The following is a 24899-nucleotide window of genomic DNA, read 5'->3' as shown; positions in this document are numbered from 1 at the left end:
CAGCCCACAGCCCTGGGTCCTCCCTCAGCCATCCCCTCCGCAGACCCTTTGCACAGCCTACCAGGGTCCTCTGACTTCCTTGGTCAGCTCTCTCTCCCATTCTCCCCTCTGAATGTCTCCATGTCCCCAAACCGCACCCCCCTCCTCCACCCTCGTCCTTCTCTGCTTGGTCCTGAGCACACAGAAGCCATCAGAACAGCTTCCTTAACCTCCCCACCCCCAAACACTGTCTCCAACATGTACATAAGCTCCAATCTCTCTGTTTAAAAAAGGCAAAAATAAGCAAATAAAAGCCTCTCTTGATCCCACCTCTTGTTGCTGCTGCAGGTCTGTTTCTCTGTTTTCTCTTGGGGCGCCAAGCCTCTGGCCAGAGGGGTCAGTCCTGCACCCCATTTCCTCACCCCTCAGTTGGGTCCACCCCTGGAGGGAGGGTTTGCTTTCCTTGCCCCAGACTCCAACGGACACTCCTCAGCTTGGTGGAGTTCAGCCTAGCATGAGTGTCTGCCCTGCGCACGGCCCACCTCCTACTGGCCCCTCTTAGCTCTGGCCTCACCACCTTGGCCTCCGGTCCTTGGATGCCACCCCCCCCCACCCCCCCGCACCAGGACCTCTTCTCTCCACGCGCTCCCTGGCTGCTGGGACTGTTTTCGCGCCGGTGGCCTTAATCTCCTCCCTCCAGCCCGGGCCTCTCTCCTGGATTCTAGACCCAGAGCTGACTGCCCATAGGACAGCCCCATTCGCACATTCCACGGGCTCCTCGGACCCCTGCCTCCAGCGCCCCTTCCTCACCTACATCAGCTCTGATGAGTCCAACTGGACACGCCATCCTCCCTCAAACCGCCCTTCCTCGTGTCTCCATCTCGTTCAGTAGTGCCTACGTCTGCCCCCTCGCTCAAAAGCAGCGAGCTGGACGCACGCCCCGATGGCCCTCTCTCTCTCCCCCATCTGAGAGCCTCACAATCCTTCCTCTCCCTTCAAGGACCCACTTCTCCATGCTCACTGCCAGCAGCCTGGTCCAAGCCGCCACCATCTCTCGCTGGACACCCGCCAGCGCCTCCTGATGGCTCCTTCTCCTCCAGAGCTCCAGCCAGGCTCATAGTCAGGAATCTGCAGTCCTCCATTGCCTAGCCTTTCGGAAGACACCTGCCCTCTCGGCTTCGGCCTCCCAGTGTCCAGTTCCAACTGCCGTGGCCCGCCTCACTCTGCTCACTCTCTGCTTGTGAGGCGGGATTTCCTCAGCTCTGTGCTGTGTGCTGCCTCTGCTGAGCACCTTTACTCTAGGTGATGCAGCCCAACGTGTCCCCTCTGGCCAACTCCAGCTCATCCTCCAGGCCCCATGAAATGCCATTTCCTTCCAGGCTGGGTCTACTCTGTCCTCCCACATCCAGCTGGACTCATCCCCTCCTCATCCTTGTCCTTCATTTGCTAGTCCCTGTTTAGCTGTCATGTTCACCACTTGGCTCTGGGCTCAGGAGAGGTCAGAGTCTGGACTTGCCTCATTTGTGGTTCTAACCCCGGTGCCTAGCTCCGGGCTAAGGAGCTGGACTTGAATAAGTGCCTGTTAATAAACACTGCACCCCTCCCTGCCTTGCCCTCCCCCCACCCTCCCTGCACTGACCTCTGACATCTGCGGGAAGAGGCTGATGGCCAGCGGCAGGGCCAGGCCGAAGGCCGCCAGGCACACAAGGCTTTGCACGGGGAGGAGGAGCCGGGGCCGTGCCTGCAGGAGAGCCGTCCTGTGGGGAAGAGAGGAGGGAGCGCCATGAGACCAGAAGACAGGCTGAGCTGGCTGTCAGCCACCTTGCAGTGTCCCACTCAGAGTCCCAGGGCCCGGGCAGCATGGTCCGGGGCCAGTGCCAGTCCGTATGTAGCTAAATAGTTGTGGAATTCTGTCTTTGGGGCCTTCCCCAGTTGGCACCCTTTTCCCCAGGCCCTGTCCTGAAGGACACTGCTGATTGAACTCTCAATCACACATCATAAGTGAGTACTTGGGGGGGCACCCATTGCACCCTGTGTCTAGCCCTGTGCAAAAAGGCTACATATGGGCGAGACACAAGAGGAGGCTATCAGCCCCCACCCCTGGGGAGATTTACAACAGAGAAAGATGGTCCTCAAGGGCAAGGTATAAGAAAATACTGAACAAGCCAGAGTAGAAGCCAGGTCCAGGGTAGGAGACATATGGCCCCTACATGCCTGCACACATGTATATACACACACGGGGACACATGCAGGAGCACGCACACACGTACACACTCAGCCAAGTACGGGAACGGAACACACCCCACTGACCACCTGGTCTGGTTTGATCCAAGAGCCACAGAGAAGGGCAGTGACTGGCCCAGGGTCATAGCCACATCTGCAGCACGCAGGCCGGGCTGCCCAAGGTCACGGCTGTGTCTGTAGAAGGCAGAATGGGCTGCTGCCCAAGGTCATGGCCGCATCTGTAGGAGGCAGGCCAGGCTCCCAAGGTCATGGCCACGGTTTCCAGGAGGCAGGCCGGGCCGCTGCCTGGGCTCTTGACTCCCTACGAGTGCTATCACTCTGCGCAGCCCCCAGCTCTTGCCCTCAGAACCCTTCACCAAGGTCATGGCCAGCGTGTCAGAGCAGGCCCCCACCCCCCACAACAGGATCCCCGGGAGGGAGGAGTATATGGAAAGCCTCCCTCCAGGCCCTGGAGTAGCTGTGCCAGCAGAACGGGTGACAGGACTCTTTGCTAGGGGATGTTGGGTGGGCACTACATCTGACCTCAATAACTGTTAGCCTCCGCATGCCTGGGACCGGCTCCTGGGATGGACAGGATGTAATCAGGCTCTGGCCCTCTTCTGCTGCAACAGGGCTGGCTGTGGCCACAGGCAGGTGAGAGACCCTCTGAGGGGCAGGGCCTCAGTGGGGGGCGGGGGGCAGGCAAACCCCACCCCGCCTTCACCTCCTGGGACAAGAATCCTAAGAGCAGCTGGCCCTGAGCAGACAGCAAAATTGAGAGCCACCGTTCTCAAACTTTGGTGTCTAGGCACCTGCTTCACGATGCAGACCCCCAAGGGCCCCCTACCCCAATGAGATCTCCATTTTATTGGTGCTATGACTGGGAATCTGTACTTCAGCCTTCCATGAGTCTAAAACAGGTGATCCCCAGACCACACTTTGGAGAAACCTTGGCCTGGGGTGTTCTGCTAAGGTACCAATAAAGCTCCAATCACTTGTAAATTCTATGCAGATAAGAGGCCTGGACACAGTGAGTGCACAGTAACTGTGGCTTATTGTTGCTGTTTTTGCTCTTGTTAGTGCAAGAAGGAGGGAGGATCCTAACGATGTCCTCTAGCTCTTCCCACTGGCCCAGACCCCAAGACCTGCCCAGCTGTTGAATTCAGTCTGATATGGGCTATTAGAGAGGGCAGTTTCACAGGATTAAGAGCAGCAGGTCAAGGCCCAGATCGACTCTCCCCTCAGCCTAGTCCAGTGCCCCCATCGTCTCTCCCTTCTCCAGAGGAGCCTCATACCCCGCACTGACTCGGCCTCAGGGCCTCCTGGTTTCCCTGGGAGTCACAGTCAGTTGGCTGGTAGGGGCTCTGAGACCTTTTCAACTGAGATCAACTCCTCCGGTAGGACAAGGAGGTGGGGACCCAGGCTCCCTGTCCAGATTTACATAGGAGCACCCCTGCCAAGAGGCTGTGGAGGGCTAGGCTACCCTCCTGACCAGTTGTGACAGTGACCCGAACCTCAGTCCCTGGTGGGGAATCAGAGCAAGGGGAATGGGAGAGGAGGGTGTGGAAGTCCCTGGCAGCATAGCCTGGAGGGGCACCAAGAGCAAAGAGGGTGATAGGGAGGAAGAGTGAAGCTTCCTCCTCAGCAGATGAGGGGCAGGCCATGGGTTCCATCCTCAGGCGCTCCCAGCAGGGACCCCAGGCAGCCTCCTTCCGCACAGGGCTGTGACCCTGGCTCCTCTCTCTGGGGTGGCTGGCTGAAATCTGCCCTGGAAAAGGGGTCCAGGAAGCCCCAGGCCTGTGCTCCCGACTCAGGAAGCAGGCAGCCCCGAGACTTCAGCCAAACAGGAACCCCTGAAATCCCAGCCCTGAGCAGGGAGAGGGAACACAGCAGGACGGGGGAGGGGAGGAGGAGAGGGAAATGGCAGGGAGGGATCCGAAAGGCAGCTGGGGGAGTTGAAATATGCAGATGGAGAGATGTGCGTGTGTGCGAAAGCCTGGAGAAAGGAAAGACCCGGAGCCCAGGGAAGGAGGGAGGCTGGGGAGCGGCCTCAGGAACCACAGTGGAGGACGCCCCCGGAACGCTTGCCCCACTGAGACCCCACCTGACTGGAAGGTGAACTCCAGGGCGAGGGATGCAGAGCTGGGGGGAGAGAGCAGAGGCACCTGCCTCTGAGACTGTGGCATTATGGGGAAAGATGGATCTCCCAGGCCCAGGAGAACACCAGCTTCCTTCTTAGGAGGGTAAAGCTGGAGTGGGTGCCCTCAGCCCTAGAGAAGGTACAGCGTGTGTGCTGGGGGGGGGGGGGTACACCCTCGGTGATCCCCCAGCACTCTGGGCTGGGGATGGAGGCTCCTCTGCCTCTGACTTGAGACTCTTGCCCTCTGGGTCTTAGATTAGAGACAGGGACACCTGGACATGCTGGGCTCCTTCCCACCTCTCTTCTGTTAGCAGGAACCCCAGGGACCTTGTCTCGGGTGCTCCTCCCAGTGAGGAGGAGCTGAGGCCAGAGGCAGAGCAAGGCGGCCGCTGTACCACACGACAGCTTGTCTCCCCAGGGCCGTGAGTTCCCTCAGCACTTGGAGCAATCTTAGTTTGCACTCCATTAATTTGCAAGAAGGCTGCTTTGTAAGTGTTCTTTTGTCTTCTTCTCCTGGCTGTCCCAACTCTCTCACTCTCACCGACCTGGGCTCCCAGAGGGGAGGAGCCCCTGCATTGCCCTTCCCCAGGGGAGAAACTGAGGCCGGGGGAGTCCCCTTGACTAGGCTAGCCTAAAGTGCTGGAGCAGGAACCCCAGTTCCGTGTTCCCTCCAGGAGACTCAGCTGGCTTTGTTACATAGCCCTGCCCGACCTGTTAACCAGTTGTGCTATGCTGGGCGGATGTGAGGTTACTAAGTCCTTGAGAGCACAGCCTGGGTCTTGATACTGCTCAGGGTCCCTGAGCTCAACTGCTTCTCTTCCTCAGAGACCCTCTCAGGCACGTCAGAGAAGGACTAACCCAGTACAGGGCTGCCAGAACCAAATGGCCAACTTGTTTCCACCTACCTGAGGGCCTTCTTCAGACTCCAAGCTGAGCCAGACCCATGGCCACCTGGACTCTGGGCAGATCCCAGGCTGGGAGGTTTAGAACTAGAAAATCCCAGCCAACTTCCCCAGGCTATTTAAGTTCCCAAACTCACCATCCCTCCACTCCACTTCCAGCAAACCCAACTCAGATGCCAAATAGAAAGGCATCGCAGATAAAACCCCAGGCCCAGGGTTTAGCAGCCTCGAAGACAGAAGCCCGGCCTTCCTTATTTGCCTGGTGGTCTCCTCTTGTGCACTGGCAGTCATTCACAGTCAATCGGGTTCGGGCAAAGCCTCAGTTCACGAGGCAGCTACGGACTCAAGGGCCGTGGGCACCAGAGCAATTCCTCTCCCAGATCTCCCACATGAGACTGGTTTTCTTGAATCCTGATACTCAACATGTCACAGGCTCGGGTCCCTCCCACAACTCCCCCTCTTCCATGAGGAGTAAGGGATCATCTCCCTGGCTGGGCTCAGGGCTCCCCGTCAGCAGGTCCCACTGAGCACACTTTGCTTCCCTCTGGTTAGACTCCTCCATTCCCCACACAACGGACCCACACCCTGCCCAGAAAGCCAGCCTGCCACAGAAATCCTGCCCTGCTCTCAGAGTCAGCAGCAGCCCTTCTCTGGTCTAGTGCTCCCTCCCCTCAAGGTCACCTTGGGTCCATTTACATACTGCCCAGTCCCACCTCCAGCTGACCCGTGTGTGGGTCATGCCCATCTCTCCTATCAAAATAGAGGCTTCCTGAGACCAGGACCCCAAATCTGCTTCTGTCCTGTCTCCATGCAGGACAAGATGCAAAGACATGCTGATCACGTGATATGATTCGAAGCTCTGAAGCCGCCCATGTGGTAGAAGAGCCCAGCTTTGCACCTGCACTCCCAGCTCCCTCCTGGCTCGGTAATTTCCTATTGGATTCCTACAGGCAGATGACATAACCTCTTTTTGCCTTGCTTTTCTCATCTGTGAAATGGGACTGTTCTACTTAGCTCTGTACACGACAGCCATACTGTCATGATGGGTAAATGAGATCACTCACTCATCTGACAAACACGACACCTCTACTACATGCCAGGAATTGTGCCAGATGCTGCGCAGGGCCATAGATAAAAAGAAGGAACTTGCCTCTACGGAGATGGCATTCTAGTGGACCAGACGGATAACGGACAGCTAGGTAAAGAGTCTCCGATGTTGCTAAGAGCTATTTGAATACAAATAAGGCAATGGAGGGAAGAGGGAGTCATAGTGCTCTGATCTTGATGGGGTGGTCAGGGAGGGACTGTCTGGGGAGCTGGCATTTAGGCAGAGACCTGGCTGAGAGGGCACTGGAGTAAACACTTGATAAATATTAGCTGTTATTATAAACCGTACTGTGGGAATAGGGAAGTCCTGCTTCCGAGCCTCAGCTGGAGCACCCCTGAACTTGTCCTTATGCCTTGAGGCTGGGCTGCCAGGAGAGGAGGCAGTGCTCCCCACCTCCCTTCTACCTGCGTGAACCCAGACTCTGCACCTCTGGGCCTATATTCATCTTGCTGTCTCCACCTAGAACCCTCCTCAGCCCCTTGCCATCCCCCAAGACTCACCCTGACCCTCAGAGCTTGCCCAAACTTACGTGAAGGTCAGCTCTGGTTCCCCGCTTCGGCCCCTCACCTGCCCCTCAAGCAGCATTTCTTCTTCATGATTCAACCTCACACTCATTAAGTAAAAGGATCACGGCACCATTCCTATGATCGTGTCCCCTTCTAGCTTTATAGTCACGACAACTACGCGTTCTCAGAACATGCTTTGGGGGAAGGCAGGGAGGTTAGTACTACTCGGATGTTATAAAGGAGAAACCGAGGCTCAGTGAGGTGGTGAGTTGCCTCGTGGTGCGATGCCTGAACAGCGTGGTCCTAACCCAAATCTGGTCTTCCTGCCATAATCCTCCTACTTCCCAGTTCCAGCGGCACTGCAGGGGAGTGTCTGAACAAACACAGGCAGGGCGGGCTGCCAGCTGCTCTCGTCCCCTGCCCTGGGCCAGCTGGTTCCCCTTCCCTCTCACCCTCCTCCCCAGGGACGGCCCCTCTCTCCTGGCTGCCCCAACTCACTTCTCCAGCATGGACATGATGATCGGGGGGAGCACCAGGATGGGCATGGGGAGGACCACTCGCGTCAGCGCCGTCTCCAGCAGGGCCTGAGGGGCAAGCAGAGGCTGTGGTGAGCAGAGCTCCCGGGGGGGGGGGACGGCCACCTGGCAGTGAAGCCCTGTCTGGAGCCCCCAGGTGTGTGTGCCGCTGCTAAGCACATCTGGCGGAATGGGATGATTCAGGGAGCTGCTCACGAAGCCTGATTCCAAACACCAGAGGAGAGCCACCCCCATCTTCCCACCGCGCAGATTTGAAAAGAGCAGATCCGTGTCACCTGCCACGTGTTGGGGAGGGGTGGCAACACAGAAGCAGCCCTGGGAAGGGGGCCTGTGCCCAGGGGGGTGCCTGGGTGGCAGGCGCAGGGGTTGGGGAGGAAGCATATGGAGGACTCGAGATGCTCTAAAAACAAAGCAGGCGCTGGGAGGCCTGGAACAAACAGCTGGGACCTGCTGAGCCGCGTGAGTCTCTTGGTGCTGAAGGAGGACAGAGATTCTGGGATTGACTTTTTTTCCCCCTTCTTGACACCCCTTAAACACAACGATTTGGAGGATCTTGCATCTCCTGGCTCCTTTCTCAGTGACAAGAGGTCAGCTTTGTAAGCAGGAAATGCTTGTGCTGAATGTTTGCTGTGTCTCCATATGGGGTTGCTGGGGTCCTTGCTCTGGGAGATCCCTTGGGATTCCTGGGGAGTGGGGGCAGGGTCAAGGCACAGCTTAGAGGCTGGTCTGCACCCTGATGGTCACTGTGGGGAGTTCCTTCAAGGCCATGGGCTCCTGGCCCTCAGAGCAGACTCGAGGAATAGCTCATAGCTCCCAGACCACAAGGGGCTCACCTGGCCAAGCTGAGGGAAGCCCAGGGCTGAAGAAGAGCCCGGGGTTTCCTGCTGTTTGCACCATGAAGAGAGTTACCATGGCTGGCCTCCTTCTTAGCACATCAGAGGCAGCACTAGGGTTGGATGGGGTGTTGGGGTTGGGTAGGAAACTGAGGCCAAATCCCCTTCAAGGATGGAGTGGTTCAGGGCTGAAAATTTCTCTCAGGAACCTGAGTCCTTCATGATCAGCCTCTGCAAGGCCTGGGAGAAGGTCCCTCCAGTCTCCTAGACAGGTGTGGGAATGATGGGGGTGCCCAGAGCCAGCACAAGGAAGCAGAGGGTGCAGCAAAGGCCCTGGGGCCACCGAGCCCTTTGCCCCTCACAAGCCTTGGATGGGCACTCACTTTCTCTGAGACCAGTGGAGAGGGGAGCACTGGGACAAGAGAAGGGTCTTCCCCGAGTAGGGGATTAGAGAGAAGGTCTCGCTGACAGGTGAGGTTTGGGGACCATCGTGGGAGCTGATGAGGGGTAGTGGCTGGGGCAGGGGTGAATGCTCAGCTACTCATGGCTGACCCCCCATGCCCTCTCTCAGAGGCCAGAGAAAGACAAGCCAGTCACCACCACTTGGGCAAAGGCCGGGAAAGCATGGGGAAAAAGACAAAAGTGCTAGAATTTTCTAAATAAATTACAGTTGGCGGAGTGGGTAAGGCCGGTGAAGTGAGAGATGGGAGAGGGCCTTCCTGCAGTGAGCTGTTCTTCCCCAGACCCCCGCTTCAGCCACACAAGATCCCTTGTGAGACAGCACCCGCAGAACACCCTGGTAGCCCAGAACGGCAAGCCACCTGCATCTATGCCTTCTCTTCTGGCCCAGGAGGACATGAAGGCCCAGGGAATAGCACCCTGGGTCCCGGGGTGGGGGAAAGAAAGCTCTAGGGCATCTCCTCTGCCCTTTCCAATTAACAGATCTGAGAAGCCAGGTCCTGAGGGGCTGGGACAAGAGATGGGGTGTCTTGCAGTGGCAATGATGGATGGGGAGGAGGGACCATGTGGGGATAGGCGTGGCAGGGGCCAGACCTGGAGGCCCAGGGCTGATGCAGATGGGAGGCAGAATGGGTCAAGGAGAGCAGATCCAGAGGACACAGAGAAGCCCCAGAGGAACGAACCCCTCTCCCAGTCTCTGCCCTCCCCACCGGTGTCCCAAGCCCCCCAGATGACCCACGTGTCTGGCTGCAATCTTGGAGGAGCCCACGAGGTTGCCGTCACCATCCAGGACATCAATGCCTTCCTCCAGCTCCCCATACCGCATCAGGACCACATTGCAGATGTTGGCACTGGCTGGAGAGAGAGAGAGGGGAGCAGGGGGCAGGAGTGAGAGGGGAGAATGCCACTCTAGCTGGTGGAGAACGTCACTAGTCTGCACCCAAGCCTCCTGGCCCCTAGCAGCAATAGTCCCAAGGAAGTGTCGCGTCTGTGTTCGGACACAATGGGTGAAGGTATGGTTCTGCAGCTCATCGCCCTCCCTTAGCCTGCTGAGGGACTCAGAGGCCCTTGAGAACCTGGTGAGCTAAGGCAGAAAATAACCAATGGGAGGGAGGAAGGGGACAAGGTTCAGGACCTAGAGAGCGACAAGTTTTCAAAGGAGCTTCCTGGCTTTCCCCAAGGGGTGGGCCTGGCAGGCAGGCAAAGTGAACGTCCATCAGCAAGGGCTCCCTGGCTTGAAGACGCTCCGCCAGTGCCCCATGTTCTGTCACCAGGAATTCCGTCCCTGGGGCTGCCTTTCTGGTCTTTTCCTGAGGAGCCCCTCCTACCCCCCACCCCCGCCATTCAGCCCTTTGCTCCTCAGAGAGAACCAAGTCCCCAGAGATTTGCTTCTCTGACAGCAGGTGTCGGAGCAGGCAGGAACCTCAGTGCTCTCCCAGCACCGCCCCCTCATCATATGGAAGGAAAAGTGAGGCTCAGGGGAGGCGGGTGACTTATCTGAGGTCACACAGCAAAGTGGGACAGAACTAAACCTCTGCGGACCCAGGAGACAGGAGGGTCCGGGGTGGGGGGTCAGGCAGAGATAAAGGCCAGCCTTCTACAGTGTCACTTCAGATGGCTGGGTTCCGTTCCTGGGCAACGAGATCATGACAGACCTGGGCTGAGGTGGGGGGCGGGGGGAGGGGGGCTCCCAGCTCCTCAGTTAAACGTTGGATGCCAGAGCTTGGGGGCCACATGTCAGTTGGTGGCCAGCCCCAGGAGTCTCCCTCTGCTCTTCTCAACTGGAACTCGCAGGGCCAGGCCAGGGCTGACCTAGCTTGACCTCCCCCAACCCAGCTCCAGGCTAAAAGTGGGGGGACTTGAGGGTGGTGGGCGGGTGGGGAGTAGGGGGGTGACAAATGTGGAGGCCGCCTGCTTCACTCCTCCCCCCAAAGCGCCTTGCTGTGTTTAAAGTTTTAATTTTTGCTAATTAATGTCAATTAATTTTGTATAATGAGTGTTTAATTTTGGGGAGTGTGTGAGCCTGGGAGCGACTGCAGTTCTGGGCTGTGAACGCTGATTAGCATCAACACCTGCTGCTTCCCCACTCCCTCCAGTGGGGGGGCACGAGGGTTTGGGGAGCTGCGGGGCTGCCGGGCCTAGTGGGCAGGTGGAGTGGGAGGAGAACTGCAGATGCTCCTGGTGCCCGAGCCAAGGCTGGGGAGCAGGCGGCGAGGGTGCCTGCAGCTGGGGGACGGGGTGCCGCAGGTGAGGGGCGGCTTGAGGCCCTGAGGGTCTCTGAGACTCAGTCTCCCGTTTCAGTACGGTGGGGAGGTGGAATAAACAGAGAGGAGGGCCAAGATGCTCTGCAGTCTTTGGAGAAGCAAAGCAGGAAACCGAATACAGCTCTAAAATGTATTTACAGCACATATGCCGTCCTTGAGTAGCTCCTGTGTTTCCACACGACACTCAGCCGCAGTGGTAACCATGGGCAGACCTCTCCTGCAACCGGTCCCTCCTGTCCTTCCGGCAGCATCGCTCACCTGCCTTACACAGCCAGGGGCGAGCTCAGGAGACATCTGGCAAGGTTTGGAGACATTTTTGATGATCCTGACCTGGGGTGGGGTGGCTACAGTCGTCTATGGTGCAGAGACCAGAGGTGCTGCTCACCATCCTACAGGGCACAGCCCCCACCACAAAGAGTTATCTGGTCCGAAATGCAAGTAGTGCTGACATTGACATTGAGAAACCCTTGTCTTCCATAGAGACAGACAGAAGATTGAAGGTGAATTGGAGGTAAGGAAGGAGAGGGTTGGGAGCCTGGATTTGGGGCCAGTGGGGCTTGAGTGACAGTCCTGGCTCTGAATCTTGCCCTCCTCGTTCTCAGGGGTAAGCTCCTGCGTCCACGGGTGCTGCCAGCCCAGGGGTTAGGGCCCAGAATGGCCCCCAGAGTGGCCTTGGGAAGTGGACACCTGGCCAAGTGTTAGCGCCTCGCCCTCTAGTGGCGCCAGGACCACTCTGCACCCCTCACGCCTCTGGGGCAGCCAGGCGGGTGGTTCCCAGGAGATCCAACAAAACCACCGGAGAAGATACTGGGCTTTTCTGCCCTCTGAGAACTGCTTACATCACTGCCACACCAGCACTGCCGCTGTGGGAGAGGCAAAGCTAAAGGAATGTGGTCCAGGTGGTAAGAATCCGCCTGAAGTCAGGAGCCACCAGCTCATTCTGTGACCCGATGCCACCACCCTTACCAGGTTTCCCTGGTTATAAAAGGACCTGCTGCATTTAGCATCGCTATGGAATCTATGGGCACTGGCTGAGCTCACATGGAATGTTAGCTCTGCACCCAAGCCCCCACCAGGATAGGGAAGCCAGGGACAGCTGAAACATCTCTAGCCCCAAGGCGTGCCCATGTGGGCACAGGTGCAGGGGACAGAGATTATTTAGAGGCGATGGTTCACCAGTCCCAGACTCATGGTAGCATCTTGCTTGCTCTCTGCCATTTCCAGTGTAGAATGTAGCCACAGCTGATGGAGTAGGACTTTGGTTCAAACACAAAACCACTTGGGATGAAACACACAGCAGGAAAAGAAGTGAAAACCCAGTGTCCTTCCCCTCAGCCCCTCCAAGACAGTTCAGGCACGAGTAAGGCCTCTCCTCCTCTAAGCTACCTGGATGGAAAAAAGACAGAGAAAATCCTTAAAAAACACCCTAAAATGATGGCACCCCTAGCTCCCTCCCTCAGAATGCCCACAGTTCTTCCTGACTACTCAAATGGCACATGCCCCGCAGTATATTCTGTTGGACCTACACTGGTGGTCCATTTTATTGAGCACCTGCTGTATGCACAGGTGACCAGCTATCCCCGTCTTAGAGCAATGAGAACATGAGACGGTCTCAGTGATTTCATTTCTGTGATCTCATCCAGAGCATTCATTTCTGTCGTATTCCATTTGAGGCTCCCTGATCCCTCCTATCCCAACTCCTGGCAAGTCCAGCTCCCAAGTCACGAGCACTGAGAGCTGAAGCAAACAAAAAAGAGAGAGAAATAGAGACCAGCCGTGGGCCATGGGTCTCCTTTCTAGCACACCAGCAAGATCTATTATTGACAGTATCAGCAGGTTAATTAAGCAGTCTGTTAGTGATCATGTTAAGAAAGCTGGCACATTTTCAACTCGGATTGACGCCATTCAAGACTCAGGCATAACTGATGTTGGAGAAGCTCTGCTGAGAGATGTCACAAGATGAGAGAGGGAGAGAGAGGGAGATCGCTTCACACTGATGGCAAGCTCAGTGTCAAGTCCTGAGGAAAATATGCTCTTGACTGCTGCAGATGTTCTCACATCAGACCCATCGTGATGCAAAATCATGCAGATTGCGAACAGCTAATGAAGCACCCTGTGTAAAAGGGACAGTGCAGGGAAGAAGAGAGAGCAATAGACAGAAAAGCAAATGTGCAAAAAAAAAAAAAAAAAGTCCTCCAAAAGGAGATAGCGGGGGAGCCTACCCCCTGATCTACCACAGGAACGGAGGCACGGACTGGCGGGGTTAGGAGTCCAGAAACATGCCCACCCATGGGGGAAACGAATTTTCGGTAAAGCAGTTACTGCATCTCCCAGGACAGGACCATTCAAACACAAGGGGGAAGCCGTGGGATATTGGGCTTTTCCTTTGGGGACAACAAAATATCTTCACTCCTTGGTTCTAAGAGGCATTTCCCCACATTATAATGGTTTAGAAGTCATGAGGTGCCTTACAATGGACGTCGGGGTGGAGGGAGCGGAAGCCCTTACCCGCGGCCCGTGCATGTGTAAACTTGGCCACGTGTAGAGGTTCATTCAAGTGTCACCTCAGCTACCCATAGCAGTCTGCACAGAATCTGAACTTAAACTTAGATTCCTAATTGTTGCCTAAAACATCTTTTTAGAACTTACACTATAATGGAGCACGGACATGAAAAGTTATTGTACATGCAGAAGATCGTCTGCCAGATACCAGGCAATGCAATTAAAGACAGCAGAAATTGCCAAACCATAGATAGCTACCCTAAAGAAATGCTTGCCCATATGCACAAAGAGACATTTACAAGGATGTTAATTATAGCACTGTTTGTAAGAGCAAATAATTAGAAACAACCTAAATGTCCACCATTAGGGAACTCACATGGGAAGATCTCCAAAACAAACTTATATGAAGAAAGCTACCGAGTACGTACAGAGTGATTAACTCTATGTAAAACCTCATAACTGGGATGTGCCTACTGTGTGCCCGGAAATCCACAGGTAACATTCCAGAAGGCTCACACCTCACACAGTGATTCCCTTGGGAAGGTAAATAAATTTAGGAATTAGGGGTTGTTGAAAGACTTCCACCTTCTTTTTTTTTTTTTTTTACCCTGTTTTTCTAAATACCATTTGAATTTTTGCAATGAGAATATAACCGGGCTTTCCTTGTCTAAGAAGTGAAAAGAAACGGCCAAACTTCCTAAGACATTTGAAAGCCATCAGGGATCGGTGTGACCTACTCATGGTTCCCACACTTCCGGGGGCTATAGGTGAGAAACTTCCTAAAGAAGCTGATTAACTTCAGGAATAGTTTTTCCTTCAAGTAAAGAAAAAAAAATGAAACCTCAAATATAACCAATGCAGACCAAAAAAGAAAATTCCCTCATATTTTTCTATGCTTTGAAACTATACTGTTGGTTTTAAAGGGGCCCAAGGGGCCAAGACTAGAAGCAGGGTGACAGAAAGCAGTGGTGGCTGTGATGCTGGGTTTAACAACCCAAGTCCAAAAGAGAAGTGGAGAATGTGAGTGAGGCTCAGATTCAAACTCTGATCTTGAAGAAAGTGACTCAAGATTAGTTGTGTGGTGAAGGCTTGTTTATTCATTCACGTGAGCTGGGAATACAGTTCTCTATTCTTCCGAAAGGCTACTGTATTCATGCCCCTTGTAACTGAGGCATCTAAGCATTGAGAAATATGGCCCCAGATATCTGTGAATTTTAAGAAATAGGAAGCTGGGAAAATATATTTTATGTGACAAAGAGCCACTACTACTCGTTAGCAGAAGGTCATGGTGACTGACTCCCAACAGCTATTCTACTCCCAGAGGATGAGCCTTAACTAATTGTAGTAAATCCCTCCCTTGCCAGTGATGGATGGAGGAAGGGACATGTGACCAGCCCCAGCCAATGAGGGATGTCTGCAGGGGACTTCCAGGAAGGGTTTCCTCTCATTGAGGAAGAGGCAGCAGGCAGAACCTCCTGACTGACGTCTGGGCTGTGGTGGGTCTGTGAGTGCTGCTTGGATTTCCTGCTGCCATTTTAGGACACAAAGGGGCTGAAGAGCACAGAGGTGGAAGGAAGGGCCCGGGGTGACTCACTCGGCACTCAACCTTTGTGAGGTAATACCTTCATTTATTAGTTTAAGCCAGTTTGGGTCTGATACTTTCGGCCAAAAATATTCATAAAATGTATAAAGAGATTTAACCCTTGTTGAGAAAAAGGTAGTTATCAAAATCACCCCAAAAATATTTCAGTAGGAATTCATGAAAGAAATAGTAAAAACTCAATGAACGTGAACCCAAAGATAGATTTTTTAATCTAGAGAAAAATCTATCTGCGGGTGTTCTTTGGATGTGTTGGAGACTAATCCTCATCGGTTAAATGGTTTATGAATAGTGTGCGGCTCTTTTTCCTCACTTTGTTGACTTTTGGCATGCAGTATAACATGTCATCAAATAAGCAATCCTTTCCCCCTCCGGTATACGCTTTTCATGTCTCTGCTCCTCCCCAGCGTTCATCTATATTTTCTTCTAGGAGCTTTAAACATTGTACTTTTCACATTTAGGTGTCTCTGGAATTTATCTTTGTGTATGGTATGAAATACGGGTTTTCTTTTCTCTCTCTTTTTTAAGATTTTATTATTTTTTAAAGATTTTATTTATTTATTTGACACAGAGCAAGCAAGAGGGAGAGAGACAGAGACAGAGAGTAAGCACAAGCTGGGGGAATGGCAGGCAGGGGAGAAGCAGGCTCCCCGCTGAGCAAGGAGCCCAATGAGGGGCTCAATCCCAGGACCCCAGGATCATGACCTGAGCCAAAGGCAGATGCTTAACTAATTGAGCCACCCAGGTGCCCCTTTTCTCTCTTCTCTATTTGAAAACCCAAATGCCCAAGAAAGTTAAGAAAAAAATTCTCAACCATTCTGGGAATTGGAAAAATGCAAATTAAAATGAGAAAAGAACCATTTCAGATGGACAAAAAATTTTCAAGATTGATAACACCAAATGTAGGGAAACCAAAATGTAATCCTTGCAGGCGGAGTAAAAAGCCAGTATGCTCATTTGGCAATATGCGGCAAAGCTAGGTGTGCGCATGCCCTCTGACGTGGCTATTCCATTTCTAGGTACTGTGATTCGCGACAATGGATGCACACCTGAAACTAAATCTGAGATAGGGTCCAGGTCTCTTCATGTTTTAAAGCCCCCTTCCCCCTCAGTCGGCTGTTTGAAAACCTCCGTCCTGGGGAAGCTCCTCCTTGTGTACACAGGGACACACGTAAGAGGCTGTGTAGTGTGGTACTATTGTGGTTCTTAGGATACACTGAGATTTTAGGACAGCTCTATAAAGGCATCTAAAACTTAATTGAGGTTAAGATGCAGTTTACAGAACAGTACACATGGTATGATCTCACTTATATTAAATGTATATTTATACAAGCTTATTTATGTTATATAGAGATACAATAAATAGAGATTGCTACATTTTTAGATGTTTACTCAGATTTGGAGGGATATACACAGACTTACCATGGAGAGCAAAGTAGGATTGTTTACTTTAGAAAACAATCATACATTATCAGGGGGGAAAAAAAACAAAACCATTTTAATGAGAACAAAAACAAAAACAAAAACATTCCAGTGGCAACCAGGAGACAAGCTCCCATCTTGGGTCCAGTGTGACCCTGGACAAAGTTCCCCCCACTCTACTTCCTCTCTCGCTCTCTCTCCTACCTTGTGGGACATATGCGCACACAGTAAATAATTCTAATTGTGCAGAAGGGTAAATAACAAAGCCAGTCTCCTTCCAACCTTTGGCCCTTAGTTTCCCCGCACCCTCCCCAGAGGCAAAAACCACTCTAGCCCGGCTCTCATGGCCCTGCCAGACACACTCAGTGTAGCTACAAGTGGAAATGGATGGACGTCACCACCCAAAACACACACACACACACACACACACACAAACACTCATGCCAGTCCCACCGGAATACAGCCCCAGCCCTGCCTCTGGAGGAGGGATGATTATTCAATAGGGACGTGCACCCTAGTATTTGCCTGATTTCATGATATTCTCCAATACTCCACCCGAAAGGCAGTGGTATATGACACAGATTTTCTTTTAAATAGCTTGAGAATTTGGAAAGAGTTTCACAACCCATCCTAACGTGTCACACACTCAGGACTGGGAATTTCGGGACTGAAAAATCAGCCTGTAAATTTAGGTGTAGGCCGACTCTGAAGTTCAGGATCACTTCACCAAAGATTCCTGCTAACGCATTCATCTTCTGGAAAACTCCCTTTTATCACAGTTGCTCCCTAGCTGAAAATTCTTCAGCAGTTCCCTATTAATCATAGGATAAAGCTCCAACTCCAAGCTAACACCCAGGGCCCGGATAGCCCTTGGCCCTGGCCCTTCCCGTACAGGCCCCGCTCACCCACCCACCTCCGCAAGCCTCCCACATTCATAACCCCCTCCCCTGCCTTGCCTTTCCTACCCAAGCAGATTTCTCTGCTATCCGGGTTTCACTCATTATAAAATCTCTGACCCGGAAGGCCATTCATTCAGTAAGTATTCACTGAGCACCTACTGTATGCCAGGTCTGGGGCCAGCTGCCCAGGAACAGGTGACTTGATCACACAGGAGTGCCCCTTATAGCTTTTTGGGCCAGGGTGCTACTTGGATGCTTCCCTAACGGGGCGGCGGGGCAGGGGGGGTCAGGCAGCTCACTGCAATACAAGACTGTCAGTTTTTCAGAGGATCCTGCTGTCGTTATACTCCCACTTATGTGTGAACATCTCTTGAGAGGTGGGGTCCAGAACCACACAGACTCCTTTGTTCAGGGCTCTCTGTCTCTAGTAATGCAGCTGAAGTCTGAGTGAGCCTCCTCAGAGCCATATACCACACTGCAGACCTATTCTGAGCACACAGCCCACAAAATCCCCAGATCTTTATCCTAAGCACTCTGGCCAACTCAGGTCTTGGGCAAGCCTACACTTGTGCAGCTACATTTTTTTGAACAGCAAGCCTTACATCAAAACTTGCAATCTTAGATCCCGCACCTCTTGCCCACGAATTCATCATACTCACTGCCAAGTTACTGTGCCTGTTCCTTGAATGCGACCCACAGTTGTATGTGACCAAGGCAGTTCTAACGGAAGGGGACGAAATGGAAGACAGAGCCCACTAGAGACTTCTCTCTGGCTAACGTGGCCTCCCGACCCATGTCTCCTTGGGCCCTGACACACACTGGGGGCCCATGTCAGCTCTAGGCCTGCTCGTGCTTATGGCACCCAGCCCAGCTCACCCATCCTTCCAGACCCAACCCAGAAAGGTTGGAGAATGTGACCCGGATGACCTGGTAAGGTGGCTCATTGGTCACCCACCCTAGATTTGCCAACCAAAAGCATGACTGACGGTATTAGAGAAAACTTACATAAGAAAACAGAACATTCAAAATAATTTTTTAATGAAAAACAACAACAAATCCAGAATGAATGTCCAAGGAGCCATAGAATGTGACCACCAGTGTCATCGTGGTGCGCTCCCATGATGGGTACCCAATTTCAAAGCCTTTCTGCCCAGCTCTCATTTGATCACTGAACAAACCCACACTGAACAGTATGTTCCAGGCATACAGTGAGCCTGGGGGTTGGGGATGAATGAGAGCCAGTCCCTGTCTTGGGGAGCTCACAGTCTAATGAAGGAGGCAAACTCAAGAACAAAATGGGCAGGTCCGGGTGACACACAGACACATACACAGTGCTGTGGTCTTGCCCTAACTGGGGCTACCAGGGAGGGCTTCTTGGAGGAGGAGGTGTCTGAGCTGAGAAACAAAGGCCTGGCAGTCCAGAGAAGGCAGAAGGTGGGGCTGAGTTAATGGGAAGAGCTGAGATTCCAGGCAAACAGGACCATGTGCAAAGGCCTGGGGCCCCTGAGAGAGGCAAACGGGAGGTCAAACATTCACCACAGCTCCAAAGGAATATGAGCAGAGGCCAGGTCAAGGAGAGGACCAGAGGAGCCTAAGGGCTGTGGATGCCACATTGTCACTGACCGAATGGAAGGAACGCACATCCCAGGCTCGGCTAATACAGGTGCACCCTGCTGTCTTCTAACCACAGGGATGAGGCATGGTGGGGTGGCCAGGACTAACCCTTGGGGCTTGGGCACACTGCCGTGGTCATCTCCCAGACAAGGCAAGCAAGGTGGCTTGAACACCAAGCAAGGAGCCACAAAGGGGGAATCCATGACACCAAGACCCCAGTGGCCTGGGGGGGTGAAGGGAGTGAGGAGATGGGGTGGGCCAGATGTGTGGACAGAAGACCTTCTCCCAAGCACTGCCCAGACATCCCGAGGAACGGACTCCCCGGTGAATGGAATATGCGGTGACATTTAACATAAGGGACTCGGGACAGTGTAGGAAGAGGTCATGTTCCGGCAAAGGGGTGAGGAGACTGAGGCTCGGGCCTCACCTCAGGGAGCTCAGAGCCCACAGGCCCCTGCTGGGAGTGGATGTGACCAGGCAGCTGGGTGGGGCAGGGGTGTGTGTGTGACCTTCAGGGCTTCCTTCCCTCACCCCTGCATATACATATGCAGAGCCTGGTACGGAGATGTGTTGGCCTGGGGACACCTGGGGATCCCCCCCCTCTTGGCCCCTGGCTAGCTGCCCTGCCCCATGCCTCTTCCTCTCACCAGTGTCCCCTCGTGGCACCTGCGATCCCTCATTCCTCCTGCTGGTCTCTCCTGCCAGCTCCCAGCCCAAGGCCTCAGGAGAAGGCTGTTTGCAGGGCCTGCCTCTCCTGGAATGGACTCTGCTCATGGAGACTGGCAGTTGGACCTGGGGGGGGGGTGTTTTTCCAATGCCTCCTCAACTGACCTTTAATTACACTGTTTGCCCAGCTCCCCAAACCATTAACTCCCACCTCACAGCAACCATCAATTAATGGAGGGCCTGCTCTGAGCTCGAGCTCCTGAACACAATTAAGCGTGACAGTCCACAAATAAGAAAGAACTGGAGAATTAATTAAGGTCTAAACAAATTAATTACCAGTCCCCAATCGATTTCGATGCCAGCACACATGCTCCTGGGCTCACCGGCTCTCCTAGCATCTCCATGTATAAATAGAAACCAAGATTTCCAACATGATGGCTGCTCTGGACCAGGGCACAGCAAGGCTCTGGAACCACCGTGAGGGAAAGAAGGGCTCTGGGCATCCTCAGGGCTCCTCATGTGCTCGGCACATGTGTGTGCACACACACACACGTACAACCCCCGCTGAAAAACCTGGGTCAGCCTGGAGGTGGGGTGCTCCTGGTGGGGTGCCTCTGGGCCAGATCCCTCAGTTTCTCAGTGGTGGGTGAGGGGCTATCCAAGGGGGCTGAAAGTAGCCTGGGCTGGGCCTTTGTGGTCTGGGCTGTAGCCAACGTGGGATAACTTTCAGAGAGTTGGGATGTGTTTCTTCTCCTTAAAATGGGGATGGCTCACCCTGCCTTGGGTCCTCCCAGAGAGATAATGTGGGGAACGAGGGGGAACAGAGGCCTGCTGGGGAAGACCTGGAGAACGGTAGGGCCCCTGCAGGCCCAGGGGAGGCCTACAGTCTGTCACAGACATCCCAGTGGGGAGGGGCTGAAGTGGAGGCTGGTCCAAGGCCAGAGAGGGGTAAGGGCAGTAGAGTCAAGTTGGGGAACGAGGTGTCCTGTGACCAGAGTCTCAGGCCTCACTCTGGGTCAGCAGGGGCCCAGCGAAGGAAGGTGTCCTCCTGTCTCCCAAACTGCAGGCTGGAGCAGGGCAGAACTCACTTGGCAGGGCAATGGGAAGAATCAACGGAGCCCGGGAGCCTCCTCCTTCCCTGAGCCTGAGTTCCCAGCTGGGCCAGGAAGGAGGGGGTGGGGATGTCATCTCTGAGTACAGGGCACACAGGCAGGCCCTTTCAGGACCCTTCCCCCTCAAGAGCCCTTCTGCTCTACACTCACCGCCCCCTCCTCCCCTCCGACGCTCATACTCATTCCACCAACCAGGGCTTAATCCTGTCACTTCAACCTCCTCCTTCCTGTGGGCACGAAAGGCTCCGAGTCCTGCCTCCCCAAGGGTCTGAAGGACAATGGACCCTCTACCAGGCAATGCAAGTCCTGGGCAAGCTTCTTGGTGGCCTTGCTGTTGGCGTGGCCTGGCCTGGCCTAGCCGGCAGTGGAAAGCAGGGTGATTGCCCGGAGGTACCGAGGCCCTGCCAGCACACAGTGAGGCCTAGAGAAGCCATCTAAGCCTGAGAATAAGGTGAAGGGTAGCCATGTGCACGCGCTATAGGAGAGCCTGAGAGAACAAGGGTCCCCAAAGCCGGTGAAGGGCCATGCTTGTTTATTCTGTACACCACCGTATGGGCATCTACCAGGGGCATCTACCAGGCGCCATTTGTAGACGGGCCTGGGAGGACATCAGGGGTCTGGGAGGGGGAAGCCTCTGTGTAGGCGAGGAGAAACCGGGGCTAGGGGTGGAAGGAAGGCAGGCACACAGCCAGGACTCGGGAAACAGCCTTGAGGAAGCAGCCAGAGAGGATCTGCTGCTCTCAAGATCCTGGCAAACTAGGACTATCAGGACGGCAAACCACATTGTGTGCAACCTGTGCAACTGGCTAGGGAGATCTCAAGACCCCTCAATAGTGGCTGGACCTGCCAGGTTCCTCTCAGATCAGCCAGAAGGAGAATCAGGCTGGAGTCCAAAGAGGAACGCGTCAGAAAGTCTCCAGTGGGGATGGCAGACAGGGTTAAATCGGAAAGTGGGGTCTTTCTTCCTGAAGGAGCTCCAGAGGTTAGGACCACCCCCAAGGTCATCCAGCAAGATGGCCAGCAGAGCCAGGCTGGAACAGACCCATGGCAAAGTCCTTGTCTGCAGCTTGGCTCAAGGACAGATTACATCTCGGCCGAGTCCCAGATCCAGTCCAGTGCAGCTCAGAGCCGCCCACCTTCTGAGGCTGCCTCTGACCCTCCAGCCCGGGAGAGTGGGGAACGCAAGATCGGCAGCCTTGTTCGCTCAATTAGGCCCCTTAACAAAGTCAGATCTAAAGAGTTATTCCATTAGTGGCCCATGCCAGAAATAGCTGAGAGTTCATTAAAAGTGTGGAGTTGCTATAGCAATTATCTGGGTCAGCTGAGGCTCACCCGGGCAGCTGGGCCTGGGAGTTCATTAGCCTCTGGCCAACAAGGAACAAGGCTGTCAGGTAATGATCTCCCACCTCCTCGAAGGGGCTTTGCAGGTGCTCCCAAGCACTTTCCTATGAATGGAATCTGGTCGGTGGTAGTCTGATCCTCTCACAGCTCTGGGCTATAGGAAGGTAGGTACTAGTACTCCCATTTTACAGGTGGGGAAGTTGAGCCCTGGAGGTGAAGCATGAGATTGGGACAATGAACCTGGATCTGACTCTGGCTCTTCAGCCTTAGCCTTGGTACCCGGGAGGTCACAGGACCTCACGCCGCTCTTGGGCTGCCCCCCGGCCTTGTCCTCTGGCATCACACTTGAACTTGGTATCATGGTTCTAGTGTATACTTCTCTTTTGATGATGAATCACACACTGCCTCATGCTTCTGTCAATGCTGTTTCTTTTCAGTTTTTAAAAAACTTTCTACTGCAGCGCCCACTTCCAAGCAAGGGGTGGGATTCTCAAGAGCCAGGCTGGGCCTGATGGGATGGCCCAAGGCATCTTCTGGGAGCTCAGAGCCTCCAAAACCAGCAAAGTCTCGGCCAAAGGCAGTGAAATCCCCCCCCCCCCCACACACACACAGGTACCACAATTACCTGACTACAAATGGAGGCCTCCAGAACCTCAATGGTCCACAATACCCATGGGCTCAGAACACTAGACTAGAAAGAACTCTGGGCCTTCTTTTATGCCAGGAATCCCTGTGACAGTCATGGACCAGGAGAAGCCCATGCACCCCCTCCAAATAATGTCCCCAAATGCGTGAAGCAAAACACCCAGGATTATAAAGGGATTATACTGGAATACATTATCAAACTATTTTTTTCATTGTGGTATAGTAACAGGTATGCTCTTTAATTAATAAGTTAAAAAACAAGACCTACCAGCAGATTGAATAAATACCATAATTTTTACTTAGTGTTGCACATAAAGAGTATTTTGGAATTCCTGTAACAACTGTAATGGGACATGAAAATATCTGTGATTTCTATGGGTGAAAAAGTCACTTTCTCATTACTGTGGTTTGCTGCCTACAGTCACAATGCAAGAAAATGTTAAATTTCAGTTCGAGGCTAGTGTAGATATTTCTCCCAGCCAAGTTCATAGGATCCACCGCATTCTGTCTACTAGCTCTTTGGGGGCCTGTGGGTTAGTCTGGTGTTCAAAGCAGGATCTCGGTCACAGGGCTTGCCAGCGGGGCCCCGGTCACCCTGACTTCTGTCCACCCATGTTCTGCTTAGTCGCCCACGCCAGGAGACCCCTGATGTCAGAAACGATCTGCAAAGGCGGTCCAACTCCCCAAGACCCCTGCAGCCCCGCCCACCCAGGTGTGACTCTCAGGTTCCCGCCCCCCCGCGCATGCGCCTCGGCACAGGTGCAGGTCTTACCTACGGCGGGGAACGGCACAAATCTCTGGACAAGAAGGCGGGTGGCCGGGGTGAACTTGTTGGCTTTCTGAACCAGGACATTAAGGCCCACCTTCGGAAGAGAGAGAGAACGTGCGTGCGTGGTGCGGCAGGGGCCTGGCAGGCTGGGGCAGGAGCAGAGAGTGAGCGGCACTGTCTGCCCGGACCCCAAGTCTTCAGCGTTGCCTGCTGCCATCCGGCCCCAGTGCCGCCATGCAAAGCGTCACACGACCCAGTCATCCCAGTTAAGCAGCCTGTGAGGGAGGCTGAGGGGAAAGCCTCAGACCTCTCAGAGAAGAGAAGAAGAAATGCTGCTGTTATCAGAGCACAGAATCGGCAAGTAAATTAAGTGTGGGAACCCTCATTCTCACCTCAGCCTCTGAGCAGCCCCTTTCTCAGGCCCCACTGTGGGCTCAGGCATGGGCCTAAGCACCAGGGCTCAGGAGGAGACCCACACACGTGCCCGCAGGTGACTGCCGAGCTAAGCTGAGCAGAGGCCGGAGCAGGACAGGGCGCAGTGCACATCCCCGGCTCATGCCCTCTTCACTTTGACCCCAACCCCCTACCTCAGCCTGAGACACTGGAGTCCCCCTTGCCTTCACCTTGTGCACTCCCTACTATGTTCCGTCCCCTATGCTGTCCTTTGTCCTTCTAGAACACAGGTCCAACCACATCTACCACGACCAGCTTCTCCCCATGACCTGTGTGAAAACATGCAATCTCCTTCAAGTGGCTCCCCTACCTTCTCCTTCCGGGAATCCAGCTTACTGCTCACCAGATGCTATGGGAGCTTTTCGGCCTTGGGGGCCTTTGCCCATGCTGGTCCCGATGGCCCGAATGCCTTCCTTCTCTACCCAGTCCACATCTGTTCTATAAGGCCCACCTCTGAGCAATCCTTCCAGTGACTTTCTAACAGTGGGAGTCACTGAACCGTTCCCTGCCTCAGTTTCCTTGTCTGTAAAAAGGGATGGTAATACCTACAGCATCCCAGGGCTGCTGTAAGAATGTATGTCTAGTGTTTAGCATGAGCTTAGGGCATAAGAGACCTCAATGAATGAAGCTGTGTAAGAAGGTCGCCTCTCCTAGGCAGGAAGTTGCTTCCTCTTGCTTCCTGAGTCCCTCCTCCCCAACACACACTGCTCCTGCTGGACTGGGATGGGGGGACCATGCCTTTCTCATCTTTGTACAACCAGCTCTCAGGACAATGGCAGGCATGTAGTACTTGCTCAGTAAACGGGACTGAGGCATCCATGCACGAACCAACAAACAGATGAATGGATGGAGATCAGCAAAGGCTGGAAGGGGACTTGCTTGGAGGAGGGAAAGGTGGGTTAGGCAGAGCAGAAGAAAGAGAATTG

General features: G+C 53.9%; 1 protein-coding gene across 7 annotated transcripts in view; it reads right to left on the bottom strand.

Annotated features, from left to right (window-relative positions):
* The window catches only part of SFXN5 (sideroflexin 5), a 136696-nt gene that overhangs the window by 38791 nt on the left and 73006 nt on the right, over positions 1-24899 (bottom strand). For 6 of the 7 annotated variants that reach the window (XM_082745584.1, XM_082745587.1, XM_082745586.1 and 3 more), the window contains exons 10-13: positions 23524-23614; positions 9426-9541; positions 7357-7442; positions 1619-1736 (exon numbers count right to left, since the gene is read on the bottom strand). In XM_082745584.1, the coding sequence (XP_082601710.1) occupies positions 1619-1736; positions 7357-7442; positions 9426-9541; positions 23524-23614 (411 nt within the window). The remainder of the gene's footprint in view (positions 1-1618; positions 1737-7356; positions 7443-9425; positions 9542-23523; positions 23615-24899) is intronic. The other variant, XM_082745590.1, reaches the window with a different exon arrangement.

Source organism: Mustela nivalis (genome assembly GCF_964662115.1).
Source record: "Mustela nivalis genome assembly, chromosome: 8".
Taxonomy (NCBI): Eukaryota; Metazoa; Chordata; class Mammalia; order Carnivora; family Mustelidae; genus Mustela; species Mustela nivalis.
This window is presented reverse-complemented; position numbering and strand designations above follow the sequence as displayed.